Below are 17,746 nucleotides of genomic sequence, written 5' to 3'. Positions count from 1 at the left end.
CTGAAAAATGTTAAAATACTTGCTACATTTTCCATTAGCTTCCACACCCGCCCAGGTTGGTAATAATTCTCCAATGCCATTGGAAGCACTAAAACCGAACAATTGCGTCATCTTGTTGTTTTCTTGTTCATTACGTTCACTTGAGTGCATTTAAAAAATATCTGAAAACATTTCCCATCAAACAGGTTTAACATCTCAGCTTGATGTGTCTGTTTGGTGCAACTGCAAAAGACTGAGCCAGTCAAATTTCCTTAACTTAAAAAATAACTTTGAGCTCTCTTTTACAGTAATTCTGTGCTGTGACTAAGAGTCATAGTGTGGAATCTAAAATATGTCAACATGTAACTGTTTTTTGTCTTTTCTATTTACCGTACTTGTTTGATGAAGGTTAGAAACAATACATTACCAAAAAAAAAAAAAAAAAAAACAGCAATCTGCATTCTAGTTTCCTGATCTGATTTTTATCCACACAAAAAACTCTTGATGTCATGCACCATCAATTTGTTTTTCACCTGGCATGACAACAAAGCTACGGTATTCCCCAAGAGACGTGACAACACTTCCTCCATAAGATAAAGGAACAACACCCTTGTTTTGTTTTTAACTACCGTTATTGCTGTATCTTTGATTCCCTGAACATTTTTACTCAGAATTGTGCCAGACCTCACAAAAATATCCGAATACTTTAGTCTTTTTTACATTTCCTTTACTGGGAATACACGCCTACACAGTCTTACCTGCAGTACAAAGCTACTAGGCTCAGTTGCTTGTGACTAAGCAGAAGGTAATTCCCACAAATTCTTGAAGGATTGCAAGTCAGAGTAACATCAACACAAAGGCAGGTTTTTCATCATTTCTGTGTGATTGGTGTGGACACTTCTTCATGCATCTTTTTTAACTTTCACAACTTTAGATCAGTCTGCCATTTATTTGAAAGTTTTTTGGTGATATACATTGAAGATGAGTAAGTTTGTGGTTTGATGAAACACAATAAGCACAGATTGGAAGAAAAGTCATCTGAAGGAAAAGTAAAAGCCTTCTAAAATCAATAAGTTAGTCTAAACTTTTTTGACATAAAAATTTTTGTGACATAAAAATTGTTTGAAGACGACAGAAATTTGCTGTCGATCCGTTCCAGCTCTGAGTACTTCCAGTCCAGGTTTTCTGCAGAGGACCAGGCATTTGCTCCTTTTTGAAGACCCTTTCAAATCAACCCTGAGCTAACTTATTTTTAAGAAAAATGTTGTTTATTGATCAGTTTTAAAGTAACACCATTATGTTATAAGGATTATACACATTGAACAGTTTAAAGGTATAATACATGCACCAAAGGACCAGAGAAAAAGATGTCGTTAAAATCGCTTGCTCTGATAAATTACAGTAGAAAATTCCTTTAAACTGTTTACTTTGTCTGTTTCAGTGGGTTGAGATACAACACTGTGGATGTAAAAGGAAATGTACTTCCAGACAACAACCCGAGACATTTTACTGATAGGACTCTTTCAAACATAATGTTCATGCAAGGAAGTCAAGTTATGCAAGCTGCTATGACTTTGACTTCAGGCACATTCTTGCCTTCTCTTCCTTACCATAAACTCTTCTCATATATTCTGTTGATATTTTAATCCAGTTATTTTGCTGAGTAGCAGTCCATGAGAAGCGGTTTAGTGACTATATTCTCAACTGGTGTTTATTATTTCAGCTATTTAGAGCCTGTAAATGTTTGTTTAGTGTCTTATACAAAATTTAAATTTGGTGAGCAGCATCATACTTGCAGATTTTTGCATTCTGCATAAAGACACCACATTCCTCTGCCAACAGCAAAATTTTATCAAACTCATATCAAGATACATAGCGTGTCACTCTGATTCAGAGTACAAAAGGAGGTCATGATTCAGTCATGGAAAAATATGTTTTATTCTTAAATACACCTCTTCACATTTTTAAAGGTTATATTAGAATTTATCACAGCACCCGCACATTTCACCACATGTCTGACAGGCACAATTTATATGTTGGAAAGTTAAATGATTAGCCAAAAAAAAAAAAAAAATCCTACTAAAAACAGAACAAAACAAAAAATCTACTTGGGTACACTGCAACTTGTCAGCTGGATTGATCCTTTTCAAACTTAAATCAGTACAAAAACAACAAGAAAAGAAGAACATATGTTTATCAGATACATACTGGATAATGTTTTTTTTTTCTGACAGACATTAAATCAAAATATGTACTTCAGTTAGAGTAACCAAAATGATTTCAATTTGATCAATTCCAGGGTATAGAGATGACATGATGTAATCCCAAATTAACTTGAGGACAACAAAGTCAATATTTTGGAGTACAGATCAAAAAGCTATGATCTCAGTCCCATAGAAAACATGTAGGCAGAACAGAAAAGAGTTTACTTGCCTCTGATAGATTGCAAAATGCAGCCAAATGAAATTTGTCCAGATGCCAAAAAAATCAGTTGACTGAATAAAAGTAAACTTCAACACTGTGTTTTTCTTATTCACGGATGTAAAATAAAAGTAGAACTACCTGACTGTTTTCTACTGAACTGAAGCAAAGTGGCATCATGACTCAGTCGCACCATTTCTGACTGGAAAATGGGTAAAAACATACAGGAGACCAATGTGAGAGGCTTGTGAAGGACACTAAAAGTGAAATCAAGTTATAGAAGTAAATACAAGGGAACCCTCATTGACCTAAAACAAGATACGGAAAATATATAGAGGTAAACAGGAAGTTCATTCTATGAGTAATAAGTGATTTGTGTGTTGCAATTTTTTTTTATCACAGTATCATACATTTTGCTTTAATTAACAGATTACTCTAAATAGGTCAGTGATAAAACCAGTAAGCCATTTATCTATTAGGTTAATATAACTCAATTTATTATTGGAGTGAGTATAACGCAGTCATTTATTTTTTGTTTGACTTGATATCTATATTGTGTTTTATATATTTATATGTAGCAACCTAAAAATTATTTCTGTGCCCAAATTGGCAATCTTATTATTATATACATATTTTTATATATTGCTGCAACTGTTTTTATTGTGCTTCATCCTGCAGCAAGGGTGGCTGTTGATCTAAGATGGGGGATTGAAAGAACGGTTTCGCAATAGAGTTTAAGGACTCCCGCCGTTCAATTACAGGATGCAAAGGCTCTGGACTTGACAACGACTCCATTGATAGAGCTGGATTTTGGATTCCACTGGGATAGTTCTTGTCCAGATTCTTGTCTTTTCCCATTGAAAAGTTTTTCACATTATTACGAAACACTCTCTCTGTGTTTTCTTCCTGTTTGAACAAGATGATGTAACATTTTGTAAAGAACAGGCAAAACAGGACGCTATAAGCTGAGATGAGGATAACAGCCATTTCAATCGCAGAATTGTACTTGCCTGTAACATTCACATAAACTGGACCAAAAATGATCCAGGTAATGAGATAAATCAGCATAGAGAAGGTGATGAACTTGGCATCATTGTAGTATTCAGGCAACTTTCTACCTTTGAAAGCCAGAATGAAGCAGATGATTGCTAAAAAGCCTATGTAGGCTAGCATGGCCCCAAACGCAGGAAATAAATTCTCATCACATTTCAAGAGAAGTATTTTGGCAAATGATATAGAATCCACCTGTGACACCGGAGGCTTATAGGCCAGCCACACTGTGCAAATCAGCACCTGACCTGCCATGCACAATGGAATAATAAGATAAGGCTTGTAGAGCTTCGCCAGGAGGTCTTTTGTTACAGGGTCAAATTCAAAGGCCAAGATGATCTTAAATGACTTTACCAAGATACAGGAGACAGATAACGTAAAACTCAAACCAAACAACACCTGTCGTGCTTTGCACTGCCAGTCCTTGGGTTGACCGCCAAATAGAACCACACTCCCAAACGTACTCAGAAGCGAGAGGAGGAGGAGGATGGCGATGGGGCCAACAGATGAGCGTACGGCTGGTGTATTCCAACGGGCGAGGAAGATGATGGCAACCACGAGGGTGAGCAGAACTCCGAGTCCAGCAAAAGCCAGAAGCACAATATGATATACATCGTCCCACTCCAGGAAGTCGATTCTTTTCTTGGTACAGTTTTGGCTACCCTCGAAAGAGTAGTGAGTGGGGCTTTCACATGCCAAACAAATTGAAGCATCTGCAATTATAGAGTAAATGGTCATTAAGATGTTATCTTTGATCCAGCAGAATAATATTTCCACATAATCAGTTCTTAAGTATTATTTTAATTTTTGTTGAATTTAGCAGAAATCTAAATGTTGCATAATCCAAACCTTTCTCGGCCGAGTAATAATTCACGGGACAGTTTTTGCATTCGTAGCAACAAACTGGCTGTCCAGCCTTTCTGACCTTCCACTGGCCAGGATAACACGTTGAGCACCTCGAACTCACTTTTTTCTAGAAAGATGAAGTAGTTTTCTTCAGGAAGAAAATTCTCCACATTCATACAGTTCATAATTTAAAAGAACCAATTTGCTGAAGAAAATCTAGTAAATCATAACTCACTGACAAAAATTGTCATATTGTTATAGTCCAAATATTTCTTATTTGTATTGATGTTATTTGCAGTATTTTTTATTAACATTCATTTATTTAGCATAAAACTTTTGCAGCCCAGAACTTTCATTTTGCTGTAATTCAAAGAGAAACATATTTATGTTAACAAAATGTCACATGGGTGACTTTATTAGGATGAAAAAAAGGAGCTGTGAAAGTTTAATGTTTCCTGTATTTAGTGATTTAACACTGTAAATCAGAGATGTTTTGCAGCTTTGTTCAAATGGTAACTGATGAGAAAAGCAAAGAGAATTGCTACTCCATACAGTTTATTGGCAATATTTCACACCAATAACAGAACCATGATAAGACAAAACAACTAATTAAAGAATGAAAATACTTACCGTCTGATGATAAAAACTGTTGATTTCTGATCTAATGAAAGTCATGCTCTCCTGTTCTATGTCATAATGACCAATTTGATAGTTCATGTCCAGAGTGTTTGGTGAGTTGTATCGCCACAGGACAATATCATACCCCGAGTTGAGATTGCAGTTTTTATCAAATGAATATTTTTTCCCATCCAAGTAGAAATTTGCTGTTTTCAAAGCATCTCTGAACTGAAACGACAAAGCAATGAAGGCTGTGATTATAACAAGCATCCATACAAGAAACACGTTGAACAACACGATCAGTGATTCTTGGCATATTATTGTCCAAGTAAATTCTTCATTTATTCTATTCTCATTTTCTGCAGATTTATCTGTGTTTTATTGGCAAAAGTATTCATAGTTATTCCAGCACAATTTTGTATGTATTTCATTCAGATTTGGTGGATAATTGTCAAGTAGAAGAAAATTATACATTGATATTGAAACATCTAGAAATCTGAAAAGTGTGCTGTTCAATATTGGGATAAGACTTGTTTGAGGTTACGAAAGACTTGATGGAATAATGTTCTTAAATGTACAGCTGGAGCTAAAGTAGAGATCAAAGAATATTCATGTGCTACAAAGACCCAGTCGAATTAGTTTCAACTTCTAATGTGACAAAATGTGAAAGAATTTAGGGGTTATAAATACACAAAGCATTATTTTGTTATCATATAGCATTGTGTGCTGTTGTATTATCTGTGTATGTTTACGTGCGTACCTTTTCAGGTTGTAATGTGGCAATATCACACTCCTGGTTGATGCACAGGTCTTTAACAGTCTCAGCAATTGCTTTGATTGCCAGCTCGATACTGAACACGGCATACGGATATATCATGTTGATTAACTGATTGATCTTTGTATCGAATGTTGTATTTGAGCCACTGACAGTGCCATTTAAAAAGTCGCTCAAAAATGAGTTGTTCTTGTACAGATCGGGACGTTTATCAAGATTCCTGAGAAACTGTTGAAACCTGGATGCGTTTCCAGATTTTAGGGTTATGCCAAAAATTGTCCCCACATCTTTCAAATTCCATCTTGTTGTATCCAGACAATTAACTGATTGGGACCAGGTATCACTGGCTATCCAAACTTTGTTTCTACCTCTGTGATGCCGAAGAACATTGTCAAAGATATACATCATGTGGTTGGGTTTGGTGAAGGAGACAATAACTGAGACATTAGTATTTTCAGTGATGCTATTGACTGCTTCGTTGATGCTATCCTTGAGGTTATTGTCAACAAGAAACTCTGGCAAGAACTTAATGTATGCAAAGCAGATGTCATGATGCTCTGCATGATGCCGGAGACGTTCTACAGCATAGCGGCCATATTCACCATCGGTTGCCACAATTCCAACCCAGTTCCAGTTGTGATCCTTGAGAATTTCAATGATGGCATGTGCTTGGTGATCATCCTCTGGTACAGTCCTCAGAAAGCTTGGAAAGCGAGTTTTATCACTTAGGAAGCCGGATGTAGAACCATAACTGATCTGTACAAATATCATAAATCTCATGTTAGAACAGCAACACCAATAGTAATATTAATATCAGGGTCAAAATATGGGAATTTGAAAACAAAATACCTCTTCCTTTACAGAGGTAGAGTAATGTGAAGAAGTAATTGATAAAGTCTCAGACCTTTACTCATTCTGACCACCATATTTGACTGTCAGGATGGTTTTCACTTCAACAAAAGTAGAGTTTTACCTCATCAGTCCACAGAAAATTTTCTCAAAGATCTTGCGGAACATCAAGATGTTTTCTGGCAAATATGGGTGTATAATTTTTTTAGAAGCAGCAATTTTAATCTGAGAACCCTGCCATAGATTACCGTAATTTCCGGACTATAAGCCGCGACTTTTGTCTCATGCTTTCGACCCTGCGGCTTATACACCGGTGCGGCTTATGTACAAAATGTGTTTCCTTTAAAAATGTAGGGGGTGCGGCTTATGATCAGGTGCGCTCTATAGTCCGGAAATTACAGTATATTTTGCCCAGTTTGTCTTTTTTCTCTTTTAGCCGCTTCACGCTATCAAACAAACTCTATATAGGTCTGTTCTTGAATCTAAATTTCAGGCAGTTTTCAGGTTTGAATGCAGCCATTAGAATTAATCTCATCTTTTTTAAAAAAAAAAAAAAAACTAAAAAAATGTGGTTATCATTATTTAAGAGGTCAGTTCAGCTGGAATTAATTTTTTCCCCTTTAAAAGATAAAATTATCTTTGTTGTTTGGGTAACAGCAATATGTGTTCTCACCAGGTTATTGTTGATATTAAAATCATCTGAAACAAAGAAGTCTGGCAATAAAGGCTAAAACAGAAGAAATTTGAAGGGAGCGTACACTTTTTAACAGTATTATGAAAGATCAATTGCTGTCTGACTGAGCAGAGAGGATTTCAATTTTTTATTTATTCATTAAATTTGATTACTAAGTTAAATATATCATGAATGCATGAATTTAGTTTTTTTTTCTTTCCATTTTTATCATACCTCAGGGATTTTCTCCAAGTTGAGTTGTCTTGTGACTGCTACAGATATTTCTGAGTAGTAATCTCCTACGACAGCCATCACTGGTGGGGTGAGCTGCTGTTTGCGATCTGTGTTGTGATTGTAGAAAACATATGAACAGAAGATGAGTTTCAACTGCGGGAAAGGGAGTTCATTTATCTTCTCATAATGTTAGTGAATGAACACACTAAATAGATCCTCCTCTGCAGTAACATGGTTACTGTTCTGGGCTGTTGCGGTAAAATGAGCCAAAAAGCAAAGCTCTTTATTTTCGGACCTGTCCACATTCCAAACTCGAGCTGTGGTCTAGACTTGAGATATGAATCTTAACCGTAAGAATGAGGTAACAGATAAAACCGACTGATTTATGGCTGGTGGGTGCAGGCTCTGGATTTTCAGGGCACATTCCACCAGAAGAAGACCCTGGTAGAGACCCAGATCTTGCTGGAGGGACTAAATATTTTCCTTGCTATCCACAGAATGTGCTGTCGCTGGAAGGAGGTTGTCTGGGTTTTGTTCCTGCATCTGTTACCTCTCAAATAAGCCGAGGGTCATCGACAAATGCAATATATAAATTCAGGCACCACATCTCTAGTATTCTATCAATATTAGAAACACAGATTGTTTTTATAGGAATTATGTTCAGTCTGGTCTTGAGAGTGCTCACCGTTTATTTTCATGAAGGGCAGAGTGTTACTCAACGCTGTGGTAATATCACCACAGGAGTCCACTATGTGATATCCCAGAGTGATGTTGCCAAGTTCTCCACTCTGATTTATCTCCTCTATCGCATGCACCATCATCAGAGACTGGGCCAGCCGGGCAACACTGAACCTGATAAATAAATTAAAACACGCTATTTACACATCCCAAATGCCAACCACATTGCTTTAGAGAAATAAAGAAATACCTGTTACAGTGTCCTTTATCATCAACACTTTCGTGTATTGGGAACAATCCTCCAATTATAATGTCCCCTGGAGACTTGGCTTCTTGTAAGGCTTCACTACAGAAAACTTGTAATGAAAAAATTGTCAAAATGAACCAAAAACGGAAAAACTGCTTCATCTTTTCTATGTTTGGTGAAGTTTTTCCTCCTTAAAACGTTTCTTAAACCCGAAGTTTCAGGTTTGTGCGTCTCACTAGCGTGACTGCAAAAGAGTGAGGCTTCAAACTTCCTGAAAGGTAAATACAGTCTTAAAACTATTTTTAGCCTTTCTGTCATCAGAGGTGTTGTTATGACTCTGTGAAGGATGTGGAGTGAAACAAAATGCTAGTTCTCTTCCTTGTTACTGTTAGAGCATTCTTTACATTTTAACCTTTGTTTGTTGGTCAGACAAATTTAACTAGAATAAATAGATTAGAAAGATGTGTACTATTTTACTATTATTTTTTAATCCACTTAATGTAGCATAAACTACATGGACTGTATCCCTTGCAAGACAGCAAGACTAAGGGATTGTCCAAGAGGTCTAAACAAAATTTCATATAAACCTAAAGAATAAAGCGATTGGCTTTATTTGTTTCTGGCGTGTTGGAGAGTTGACACTTCTAATATATATATATATATATATATATAATTTTTTATTTCAGAATGTCTATGCATTTACGAATGTTCTGAGAATCTGCAGTAGGCTATATATATTTACTTTTTTCAGGCATTTAGGACATATAAAAGGTTTTCTCGGGAAGTACATGAGATTCAAGTGAATAATTTTTCCAGAATTTTTAACAGCTAGTGGCAGAAAAAAAAATTTAACAAATTGAACCTCTTAAAGGAACAATCAATATGCACCAAAGGTATCCCCTGATAAGATATTGTTGTAATGTTTAAACTTACTGACTTGGCTTGTTGAATTGTAAAACATAGCATAAATTTAAATAATCTCTTGGCAAATAGTGTTTAATGGGGCGGTATGATTTCTTGGCATATAATGCCATTTTATAGCAGAATGAAGTGGCTATGTTACCTTCAGTTGTTATAAAATGCTTTATATGTAAAGAAATTTGACTTTGTAATTTTGTCTGGAGACTGTCACTCCAAGGATATCTTGATATCTATATCTATATATATAAAAACATTTATAACAGAATCAAAACAACAAACACTCCAGGAATGGTTTTTAGGAGGAAGGACCAAAATCAAGATATAAAGATAAATAAATTTTACATCATACCCCCTTTAAGTTACCTTCTGATTTTCAAGCTTACATTCAGCTCTAAACTGTTTCAATGTTTTCTTAAGATATTTGGACAATATTGAACAATTCTCAGTTCACAATCGTTCATATTCAAACTCTGCTGACCCTATGGATTATTCAACAATAAAAAAAGACTCATCAAAATACAATTTGAGTTTTATCAGTAACATCTTCTATGTAACATGACTAACTCAAATGTTTATCATGAAATATAAACTTCAATCCATGTTTGAATATCACTGTGTCCCATATTATAATATTCTTACGCATAAAAATATCAACACACACCTGCATGCTCCTGTGTTTAGCTGCTTTTATTGTTTGTTCGGTTCGATATCGTCCTTTAAAAACTTTCTAAAATGCCGTTGTCGCAATGAAAAGTGTAATTTGTGCAACCAGCTTTTTCACATGCAATATAAGTTTTCTACCTGAAGGGAGCGGCTCGAGCACTGACGATCTACTGAGCACGAGACTTGCGTTAGGAAGTTCTTGCTTCTGCGCATGTGCGGAGAAGTGGAGGAGAAGTCCCGCATACTTTGGTTATTTACAGTACGAGGAAATATACTTACTTACAGAGTTTGTAAGAGACAAAATTGTTGGTTTGTCTGTCACTCAGTCAGCCACTTACAGATAAGAAAATCTCGTTACATCAGCGGCCGCGGTCCTAAATTAACTTCAGACGGTTTGTGAAGGTAAGCGCATTCTTTTATACCGCAAAGTTTCTGGGTAACTTCCGTAACTGTTTCTCCAAATTAATTTATTAAAGCGCTTAATATTTTAAGCGGTTATTAGTGTGGTTAGCGTTGCTAAATTACAACTTTAAACGTGTGTTCAGCTGTGTTTGGTCAACGTGTCAAAAAACAAAACTACCGAACAGCTGCTGACTTACACTGTTGCTGTTTATGCTCAGACAGTTAAGAGACACGTCGCTCAGCTATATGAAGATTTTTAAATTGATAATTTGCGGTAGACTAGAACAGTTAGCTTTGTCATGTTTCTCAAGTCCTGTTTGTTTCCTCATGACTTCGTCTATCTTAGCAGGAAAGGGCGTGTGTCTGTTGTTTGATTACTTGGAGAACCAGTACAATTAAACTGGCTTTGAGTACACAGAACTGCTCTGTCACTGACAGTATCTCAAATCTTTCTTCATACAAAAACTAATTTGGGCTCCGAAGCTGTACTCTTATAAACCGCGGTCATAATTGATGTTGCACATCATGTGTGTCAAAAATAAACAGACAAATGTCTGTTTAATGTATCTGCTATCTGCCATATATTTATGTTTTAGATGGTTCCCTGCTTCTGCACACCTGACTTCAATTGATGGATGATTTGCAGTCTTCTGAATGAGGTGTTTTAAAGCAGGGAAGCATCTCAAACATCTCAAGGTCAGTGCACCTTGAGGACCAGGGTTGGGGAAAACAAAACAGAACAGATCAAAAAAAAAAAAAAAGCAAAGCAAACAAAAATGTATACCATGGCTACTGCTTAGAAAAGACAATATGGATCTGGACTGTTATGTTATGTATTCCCTATATTGACTATTTTATTGGAGAGCATTTTGAAGGCCTGCTAAAATTGCTTGCTGTTTTCAAAATCAATATTCTACTATTTTTGCAATTCTACCCCCTATGGATTGACCCTGAGTAACAAGTTGGTCTTAGCCAAGTGTTTCTATTTGCTCTTCTAGAGCCTGTAGTTGGTTGCTTACACAGAGAGGTAGCTTACCAACTAATTGCAAAATAGGAATAATGGGTGGTGCTCCTTTAGTTTCGACACCATGATGGGGTTTATTTCACTTCTGGAAGTATTTCCAAACAGTTTTATTTGTCTTTGCTATGAGCAAGGGGAACTGATCCTAGTTTCAGCCAGCTTAACCACAGCCAGAGAAAACAAGAATATAAAACCATGTATATTAAAACAGTTTTCCTTACTGTCTGCCTTATTGGACATGGTCAGGTTATGTTTGAAAGTGCGCTTCTGTGATTCTCTACAGGTCGACAGCTGGCCACACTCCAGTGATGTCTGCTTTGTGGCCTATGGAGATATCTAATGGTACAACTCCTATAAGCTGCTTCAGCTCCAACCAGAGCACTGTTCTCTCAGGACTCGAGTTTGGAGGAGTGCCAGTTGTCCTGCTGCTTGACTTCTGCGTTTTCATTGTATGTTTCTGTCGACCTGCCTCTTATGTAACTGAAATTGCTTAGCATTGAAAAGCTTATGACAAGAAATGTTCTTTCATCAGGACTTGCTCTGTATAACACAATTCAGTAAACTCAGTACATATTTCTTTTTTTTTTTTGTTCTTACAAATGAGTTGATGTCCCTTTGTCTTGTTTTCTACAAGGAAGTCATACTCACCCTAAATTTGCTATTGTTTTGATACCACCAGGTCCTGCTGCTGCTCTTCTCAGTTATCAGAAAGAAGTTCTGGGACTACGGCCGTTTAGCTCTTGTGGCAGATAATCAAGGGTTGGTTAATACCTTGGCATGCATTTTTTTTTTCCACCTGTTAAAATGATAAAATGGCAAATCTACTGACAAGAATCTTAAAGTCTAGATTAAAATAAATTGTGGTTTTAGGATACAAAAGCATTTTTACCAGGAAACCTTTGTGTGACAGGTTTATTGAATCAAGACATCGTCGTTATGGACGAATGGCATCCACTATATCCAACGCGGAGGACCCTGATTATGAGTCGGTACGCAACATCATCATAAAAAACTATTCTATCTGAAAATGCCGCCACTTTTAATATTCTTTGTAATACAGTATTTCTGTTCCTGTACAGGGATTCTGCTCTTGGCTACCATTCATCGTCAGAATGGAGTGAGTGTTATTGAGCTTCGTTCATTTTTTTCTGTGTCTTTATTTAAATTAAACGTGTTTTATCTTGTGTTTGTGTTTCAGTGAGGGAAAAATTAAAGAGAAATGTGGCATGGATGCTGTTCACTACCTCTCCTTCCAGCGACATTTGATAATCCTGCTAGTGGTCATCACCGTCACCTCCCTGGCAATCATTCTGCCTGTGAATATGTCCGGAAACCTTTTCAGTAGGTTTAACGCCAAATATTGCACCCCATTTGACAAAGACTCCAGTTCATAAAAGTTAAAGTTCAACATCTTCTCAAGTGTTCAGTACTGCTCAACACTAACAGACTTACTACAATTAAGCAGAACAGAAAAACGGGAAGCAGTAAAACACAATCACATGTACAGAAATAATCTTGTTCCTTTTTACCTTTTTATAAGCATGAAAATAAGCCGTAGGTCAAGCGTCAGTTCATAACAATAAATGATTTAAGACAATTTTCAATAGCTTAATTTTGCTCTGTTTATTAAAGAAAATGGGCTTTTGTTTCCAAGACGTAATAACCACCTGCAGAAGGCTGTTTATAGCATTTTTGGTTTGATCAGTGTTCATAATCTGTCAAATTTCATCAAACTCAGCTGATTTACATGGTTTGATAACGTAATATGAGCACCAGAAAGTAATATACTGGTAAATTATAAGTGAGGTTTCAACAGTTTCAAGATTATATATCCTAATCTTCTCTGATAAGTTCAGAAAATCTTTAAACAGAAAGAGAAATAAACTTTTATTAACTTTGACTACGTACAAAATGGAACTAGGTTTGCTTTAAAGCCCGAGGGCAAAGGCATAAAATAAAGGAGGCCAGCACAACTGCATGCACGATACAGCATCATACCTAGAAGCGAACAGAAAATAAACTGTGGCCGAGAACGCGTCCACAACAATATGGACGATTTTTCAACATTTCCAGTAAAACAAAATAGTTAGCAACACAAAATAACGTCAGGAAATAAATAAAATGCACGGCGTGAGAGAAAAAATCAAAATGTTCTTTTATAATTGGGTGAATATGTTCACACGCTCAAAATATTTGTATATTAATTATACAAATATATTAATTAACTATAAACTATAATTCATAATATGACTTAATTCTTTTAGGAAATGATCCCCAGAGTTTTGGAAGGACAACTATTGGAAATCTTTCCATTCAGTAAGTATGATTTAAAGGTTAATATGCTCTGGTAATTAGCATACAGTGCTGCTGTCATATCTCATTTGTTACACTAGAAACAACTTCTTATGGCTTCATACTGTGTTTGCGGTTGTCTACCTGGCCCTGACGGTAGTGATGCTGCGATTACACACATCAAAAATGAAAGGCATGCCTAGAGAAAGAGTGAGTCTATTATTTAATACTTACACAAAACAGTTTATGTGATTTAAGAAAAAAAATAAAATTCACCTTTCATCTCCTTTTCTGTAGGCCAGAAACACCCTGTTTGTGTGTTCGATACCTAAAAGAGCAACAGATGAGCAAGTAAAAACTCACTTCATGTACGTAAAATGACTTTGACTTGACTTTTTCTTTTGAAGCAACCATATCACTAGTTAGGATCTATTGCTCATCTGCTGTTGTATTTGTCCTTAGGGAGGCCTATCCTTCTTGCCAGGTGTGTGCAGTGACATTGGGCTACAATGTGGCCAAACTCATGCACCTTGATAAAGAAAGGTAAGATCTTAGAGATAACTGATTTTCTTTTCTGTACTTTTAATACTCTAGACCAGGGTGTCAAACTTCAGTCCTCAAGGGCCGGTGTCCTGCAACTTTTAGATGTGCCTCTGCTGCACCACACCTGAATATAATAATTAGGTTATTAGCAAGACTCTGGAGAACTGATCTACACAAGGAGGAGGTAATTAAGCCATTTTATTCCAGTGTTTTGTACCTAAAAACTGCAGGACACTGGCCCTTGAGGATTGGAGTTTGACACCTGTGGTCTAGACCGTAATTTTATGTATTAATACAGAGTATTGTATTTGAAATAAAGGCTGAAAGATGTCATCATGTCTCCATGGTATTCTTGTCGTTTGATGTAAACCTCAAAAATTTGCATTCTAATGCAACACAGTTTATTTCATCCGAAGGACAAGTTATTATGTCCATCATGAGTGGAATATTAACATCTACTGCTCTGTGACTGCTAGAGATGCAACTACATGCTTAACCAACACCATCAGTAAAAAGGGAGTGGCTCTGTTTCTATGTTGGTTTTAGAGGCAGTTAGAAAAAAGTATAAGAAGTTAAACATATTTCAAACACAGTCTGCGTGGAAAGTAGGTATGCATGACTGTTAGTTTAGCTTTACTTTTAAGTGAGTACCCTTTGTCTGTGTTCATGTTTTTCAGGGTTCGAGCTGGGAAAAATCTGCGGTATTACGAGCGTATCCTGGACAAAACAGGAGTGCGAGAGCAGATCACCCCTCGTGTATGTGGCCACTTCTGCTGCTGCTCCAGCTGTGAAAGGGTGAGATGAATCCTTTTATCAAGGTCTTCTCTATGTCACAGGGCTTTTTTCATCCACAGTAGTGATTAAACTGGGTTAAGATCAGTCAGTGTCCCAAGACCTAATGCTTCTTTAAAAACAATGCAGTTTTAAATTACAGTTAAATAACACATTATACTTCATCAGTAAGGAAGGATAATGAAAAGGAAAGTAGAAAAATAGAGTTAGAGGGTTTCTTTCTGCATTTATCCAGACCCTGGACATTTTCAAAATGTTTTACTTCAACAAATTTGAAAATGTGTTGAAGTAACCCTATTCTTACTTGAGTACATTTCTGACCACTCTACCCCCTCTGCCTATGTTCAATTTCTTACCATTTAATTGACGGCAGGAATGAACCCAATCCTATTTCTGTGCAGAAGTTGTGCTCACTGTTGCGTTCTACATATTTAGAAGAAATCTTCATTGTCACAATAGAAAGAGCAAAGTCAGGGAGGAGACATTAGACCAGAGGCCAGCAGCAGGGATGATGATACAGGGACTTCTCAGGTAAGGAGAGATCATAACTTGTTGAGAAAAAGATAACTGTTTCAGGGAGAAAGCAGGCAGGTGTCAGGACAAAGTTTTTTAAAGATATTTCACTCATTCACACTTAAAATAGTTTTTTTGCCTGTATAGCTATCACAGGCAGCATGCTATTTTCCTCACAGACAGTTTACGTCTCACACATTGTCGGATTTTGCATTTAAAGAAGTAGATTTCAGAGATTGGGGACACTATTTTCTAAGATTTCAGCAATGTATGACCTGTAGTACAGTATAGTAGCTATGTAGTACAAAAATATGTGACTTTTGCATTCCTTGTTCATGTGGGTGATTTTATACTTGTATCATGTTTGAAATAAATAAAATATAATCAATTTTATGCTAATCTGAGTATAATTACTCAGCATTTTCTGGTGAGTCATGCACACTTGTATCTGTTTATGTAATTTTTGTTTATTTTATGTTAATAAACAACATAGTTTTCATTTTACATAAATGTTCATTTACATATTTATATTAAATAAAAAGCCTGTATCACAAATATATTTATAAAGGGTGAAAACTATTTGGATTGTTAAGGGAAAAGCCAACATTAACAAACCAAAAAGTTACAAATCTTTTGGCAACACTGGGAAATGTAGCTGATGACGCATCACAAATGTGACATTTCATAAGAAACTCTCATAGTGATCATTGTAAAATGCATTGATCAGGATACAACTCTGACACCTGGGATTCCAAGGTAATTTGTATTTTAAGCGATCTGTAGAGAGAAAATTGGTAAAAAAAACAAAAAAAACTAAACTAAATATTGTGGCTAAAAAGGGGAAAAGTTAAATAAAAGGAAAAAATTGTTTTACTTGAATTTTGTGTCTATTTTCTCAGGTTGATGCCATAGAATATTACAGACATCAAGAAAAGCTGCTGCTGGAGGAAATGAGACACCGTGCAGAAGAAGTGCCACAGAACCCTCTGGGTGTCGCTTTTGTCACATTGCAGAACGAGGCTATGGCAAAGCAGTGAGTATCCGTTCTTCATTCAGTGTTTGCAATATCTAACTTGTTCAGACAAGTTAGCACGAAAAAGTTTTGGGATCTGCTACAACCACAAACCTCAAATGAGTTAGAAACAGTGCACAACTGAAGCTGAAGGCAAATTATGCATGGTTTATACAGTATGAAAAACATGATGTACATTTGTATTTATCAACACTTTGAATAGACCAACCTTTCAATACAATTAAGCTGCAAGTCTTTTTGAGTATGTTTCTACCAGCATTGCACATCTAATATTTAATCTGTGCATCCTTGAACAGCAACTTTTCAAGTTTTTCCAGATATTCTCAATTCTATTAAGAGCCGTACTATGACTGGGCCATTTTAAGATCTGAATGTTTTAAAATGAACATATTCACATCATTGTACCATTGTAGCTCCGGCTGTATGTTTAAGTACGTTATACAACTAGTGAACTTCCATCTCAATCTGAACTTCTTTCAGCTGTTTTCTTCCAGGATTGCCTTGGTTTTATCTCGACTTCTCGTTCCAACTCTGACTAGCTTCCTTTTCACTGCTACAGAAATACATCCCGCAGCATGATGTTTGATCTCATCCAATCATCCTTCTTCCACAGGTTCTTCATGTCCCCTACAGGACTTGTGGCTAAATTGAAATGGGAGAAGTGGGAGCTGTAATAGTTTTCTTTCAACATTTGCTTTTTTTCCTCTTGGAGTTTATAATCTTGACAGGTTCTAGCAACAGATTCTCTGTACTTGCTAGCTTAGGTGGACCATGATTTCTTAGTAGTTTTACTGTGTTGCCATATGTAGTATTTTCAGTGGATGAACAGTGCTTTGTGACATGTTCAGAGCTCAAGACATTATTTTATAAACTAACCCTTCTCTAATATTCTCCATCAATGACTCGTCTGGTGTTTTTCCAACCCTCGTCCTCAAGACACACTACCCTGAATGTTTTAGATGTTTGCCTGCTTCAGCACACCTGACTTCAATTGATGACTGATTAACAGGCTTTTGCTGAACTGCAGTCATCTGAATCAGTTGTGTTAAAGCAGGAAAATATCTAAAACATACAAGGTAGAAAACTTCAAGGATCAGAGTTGGGTAAACACTGCTGGCCTTCACAAAATGACTGATCAGAGTTAAAAGCCTTTACAGAACTACATTGCATTTGTGGAGCATTCAATGGAAATATTT

At 36.3% G+C, this 17,746-nt stretch overlaps 2 protein-coding genes across 4 annotated transcripts in view; one reads left to right on the top strand and one right to left on the bottom strand.

Moving 5' to 3' along the window:
• Nucleotides 1-1,901: 1,901 nt before the first annotated feature.
• On the bottom strand, nt 1,902-11,665 carry gprc6a (G protein-coupled receptor, class C, group 6, member A). 2 transcript variants are annotated; one of them, XM_044106276.1, is made up of 8 exons: nt 11,599-11,665; nt 8,374-8,479; nt 8,131-8,297; nt 7,446-7,552; nt 5,675-6,445; nt 4,927-5,142; nt 4,300-4,423; nt 1,975-4,163 (listed from the first exon to the last, which is right to left on the bottom strand). In XM_044106276.1, the coding sequence occupies exons 1-8, from the start codon at nt 11,615-11,617 to the stop codon at nt 3,058-3,060; spliced, it is 2,616 nt and encodes an 871-aa protein (XP_043962211.1). In that variant the 5' UTR covers nt 11,618-11,665; the 3' UTR covers nt 1,975-3,057. The 2 variants fall into 2 exon arrangements, with proteins under 2 accessions (XP_043962210.1, XP_043962211.1); XM_044106275.1 differs by lacking the exon at nt 11,599-11,665 and having other exon boundaries at nt 1,902-4,163; nt 8,374-8,650.
• Nucleotides 10,106-17,746, top strand: part of tmem63a (transmembrane protein 63A) — a 15,873-nt gene continuing 8,232 nt past the window's right edge. The window contains exons 1-13 of one of the 2 annotated variants that reach the window (XM_044106278.1): nt 10,106-10,356; nt 10,953-11,052; nt 11,661-11,826; nt 12,057-12,136; nt 12,288-12,366; nt 12,457-12,494; nt 12,576-12,718; nt 13,642-13,693; nt 13,771-13,879; nt 13,967-14,037; nt 14,132-14,212; nt 14,890-15,007; nt 16,417-16,550. In XM_044106278.1, coding sequence (XP_043962213.1) covers nt 11,686-11,826; nt 12,057-12,136; nt 12,288-12,366; nt 12,457-12,494; nt 12,576-12,718; nt 13,642-13,693; nt 13,771-13,879; nt 13,967-14,037; nt 14,132-14,212; nt 14,890-15,007; nt 16,417-16,550 — 1,046 coding nt within the window. In that variant the 5' untranslated portion in view covers nt 10,106-10,356; nt 10,953-11,052; nt 11,661-11,685. The remainder of the gene's footprint in view (nt 10,357-10,952; nt 11,053-11,660; nt 11,827-12,056; nt 12,137-12,287; nt 12,367-12,456; nt 12,495-12,575; nt 12,719-13,641; nt 13,694-13,770; nt 13,880-13,966; nt 14,038-14,131; nt 14,213-14,889; nt 15,008-16,416; nt 16,551-17,746) is intronic. The other variant, XM_044106277.1, reaches the window with a different exon arrangement.

The sequence above is a fragment of the Gambusia affinis genome, linkage group LG22 (assembly GCF_019740435.1).
Source record: "Gambusia affinis linkage group LG22, SWU_Gaff_1.0, whole genome shotgun sequence".
NCBI classification, from domain to species: domain Eukaryota; kingdom Metazoa; phylum Chordata; class Actinopteri; order Cyprinodontiformes; family Poeciliidae; genus Gambusia; species Gambusia affinis.
This window is presented reverse-complemented; position numbering and strand designations above follow the sequence as displayed.

Coding starts and splice junctions, on each gene's coding strand:
- gprc6a (XM_044106275.1), bottom strand. CDS start 8,531: ATGAAGCAGTTTTTCCGTTTTTGGTTCATTTTGACAATTTTTTCATTA. Junction 6,446..7,445: donor ACTTGGAGAAAATCCCTGAG/GTATGATAAAAA, acceptor ATATTTGTACAG/ATCAGTTATGGTTCTACATC. Junction 5,143..5,674: donor CCACATTACAACCTGAAAAG/GTACGCACGTAA, acceptor TTGTCGTTTCAG/TTCAGAGATGCTTTGAAAAC.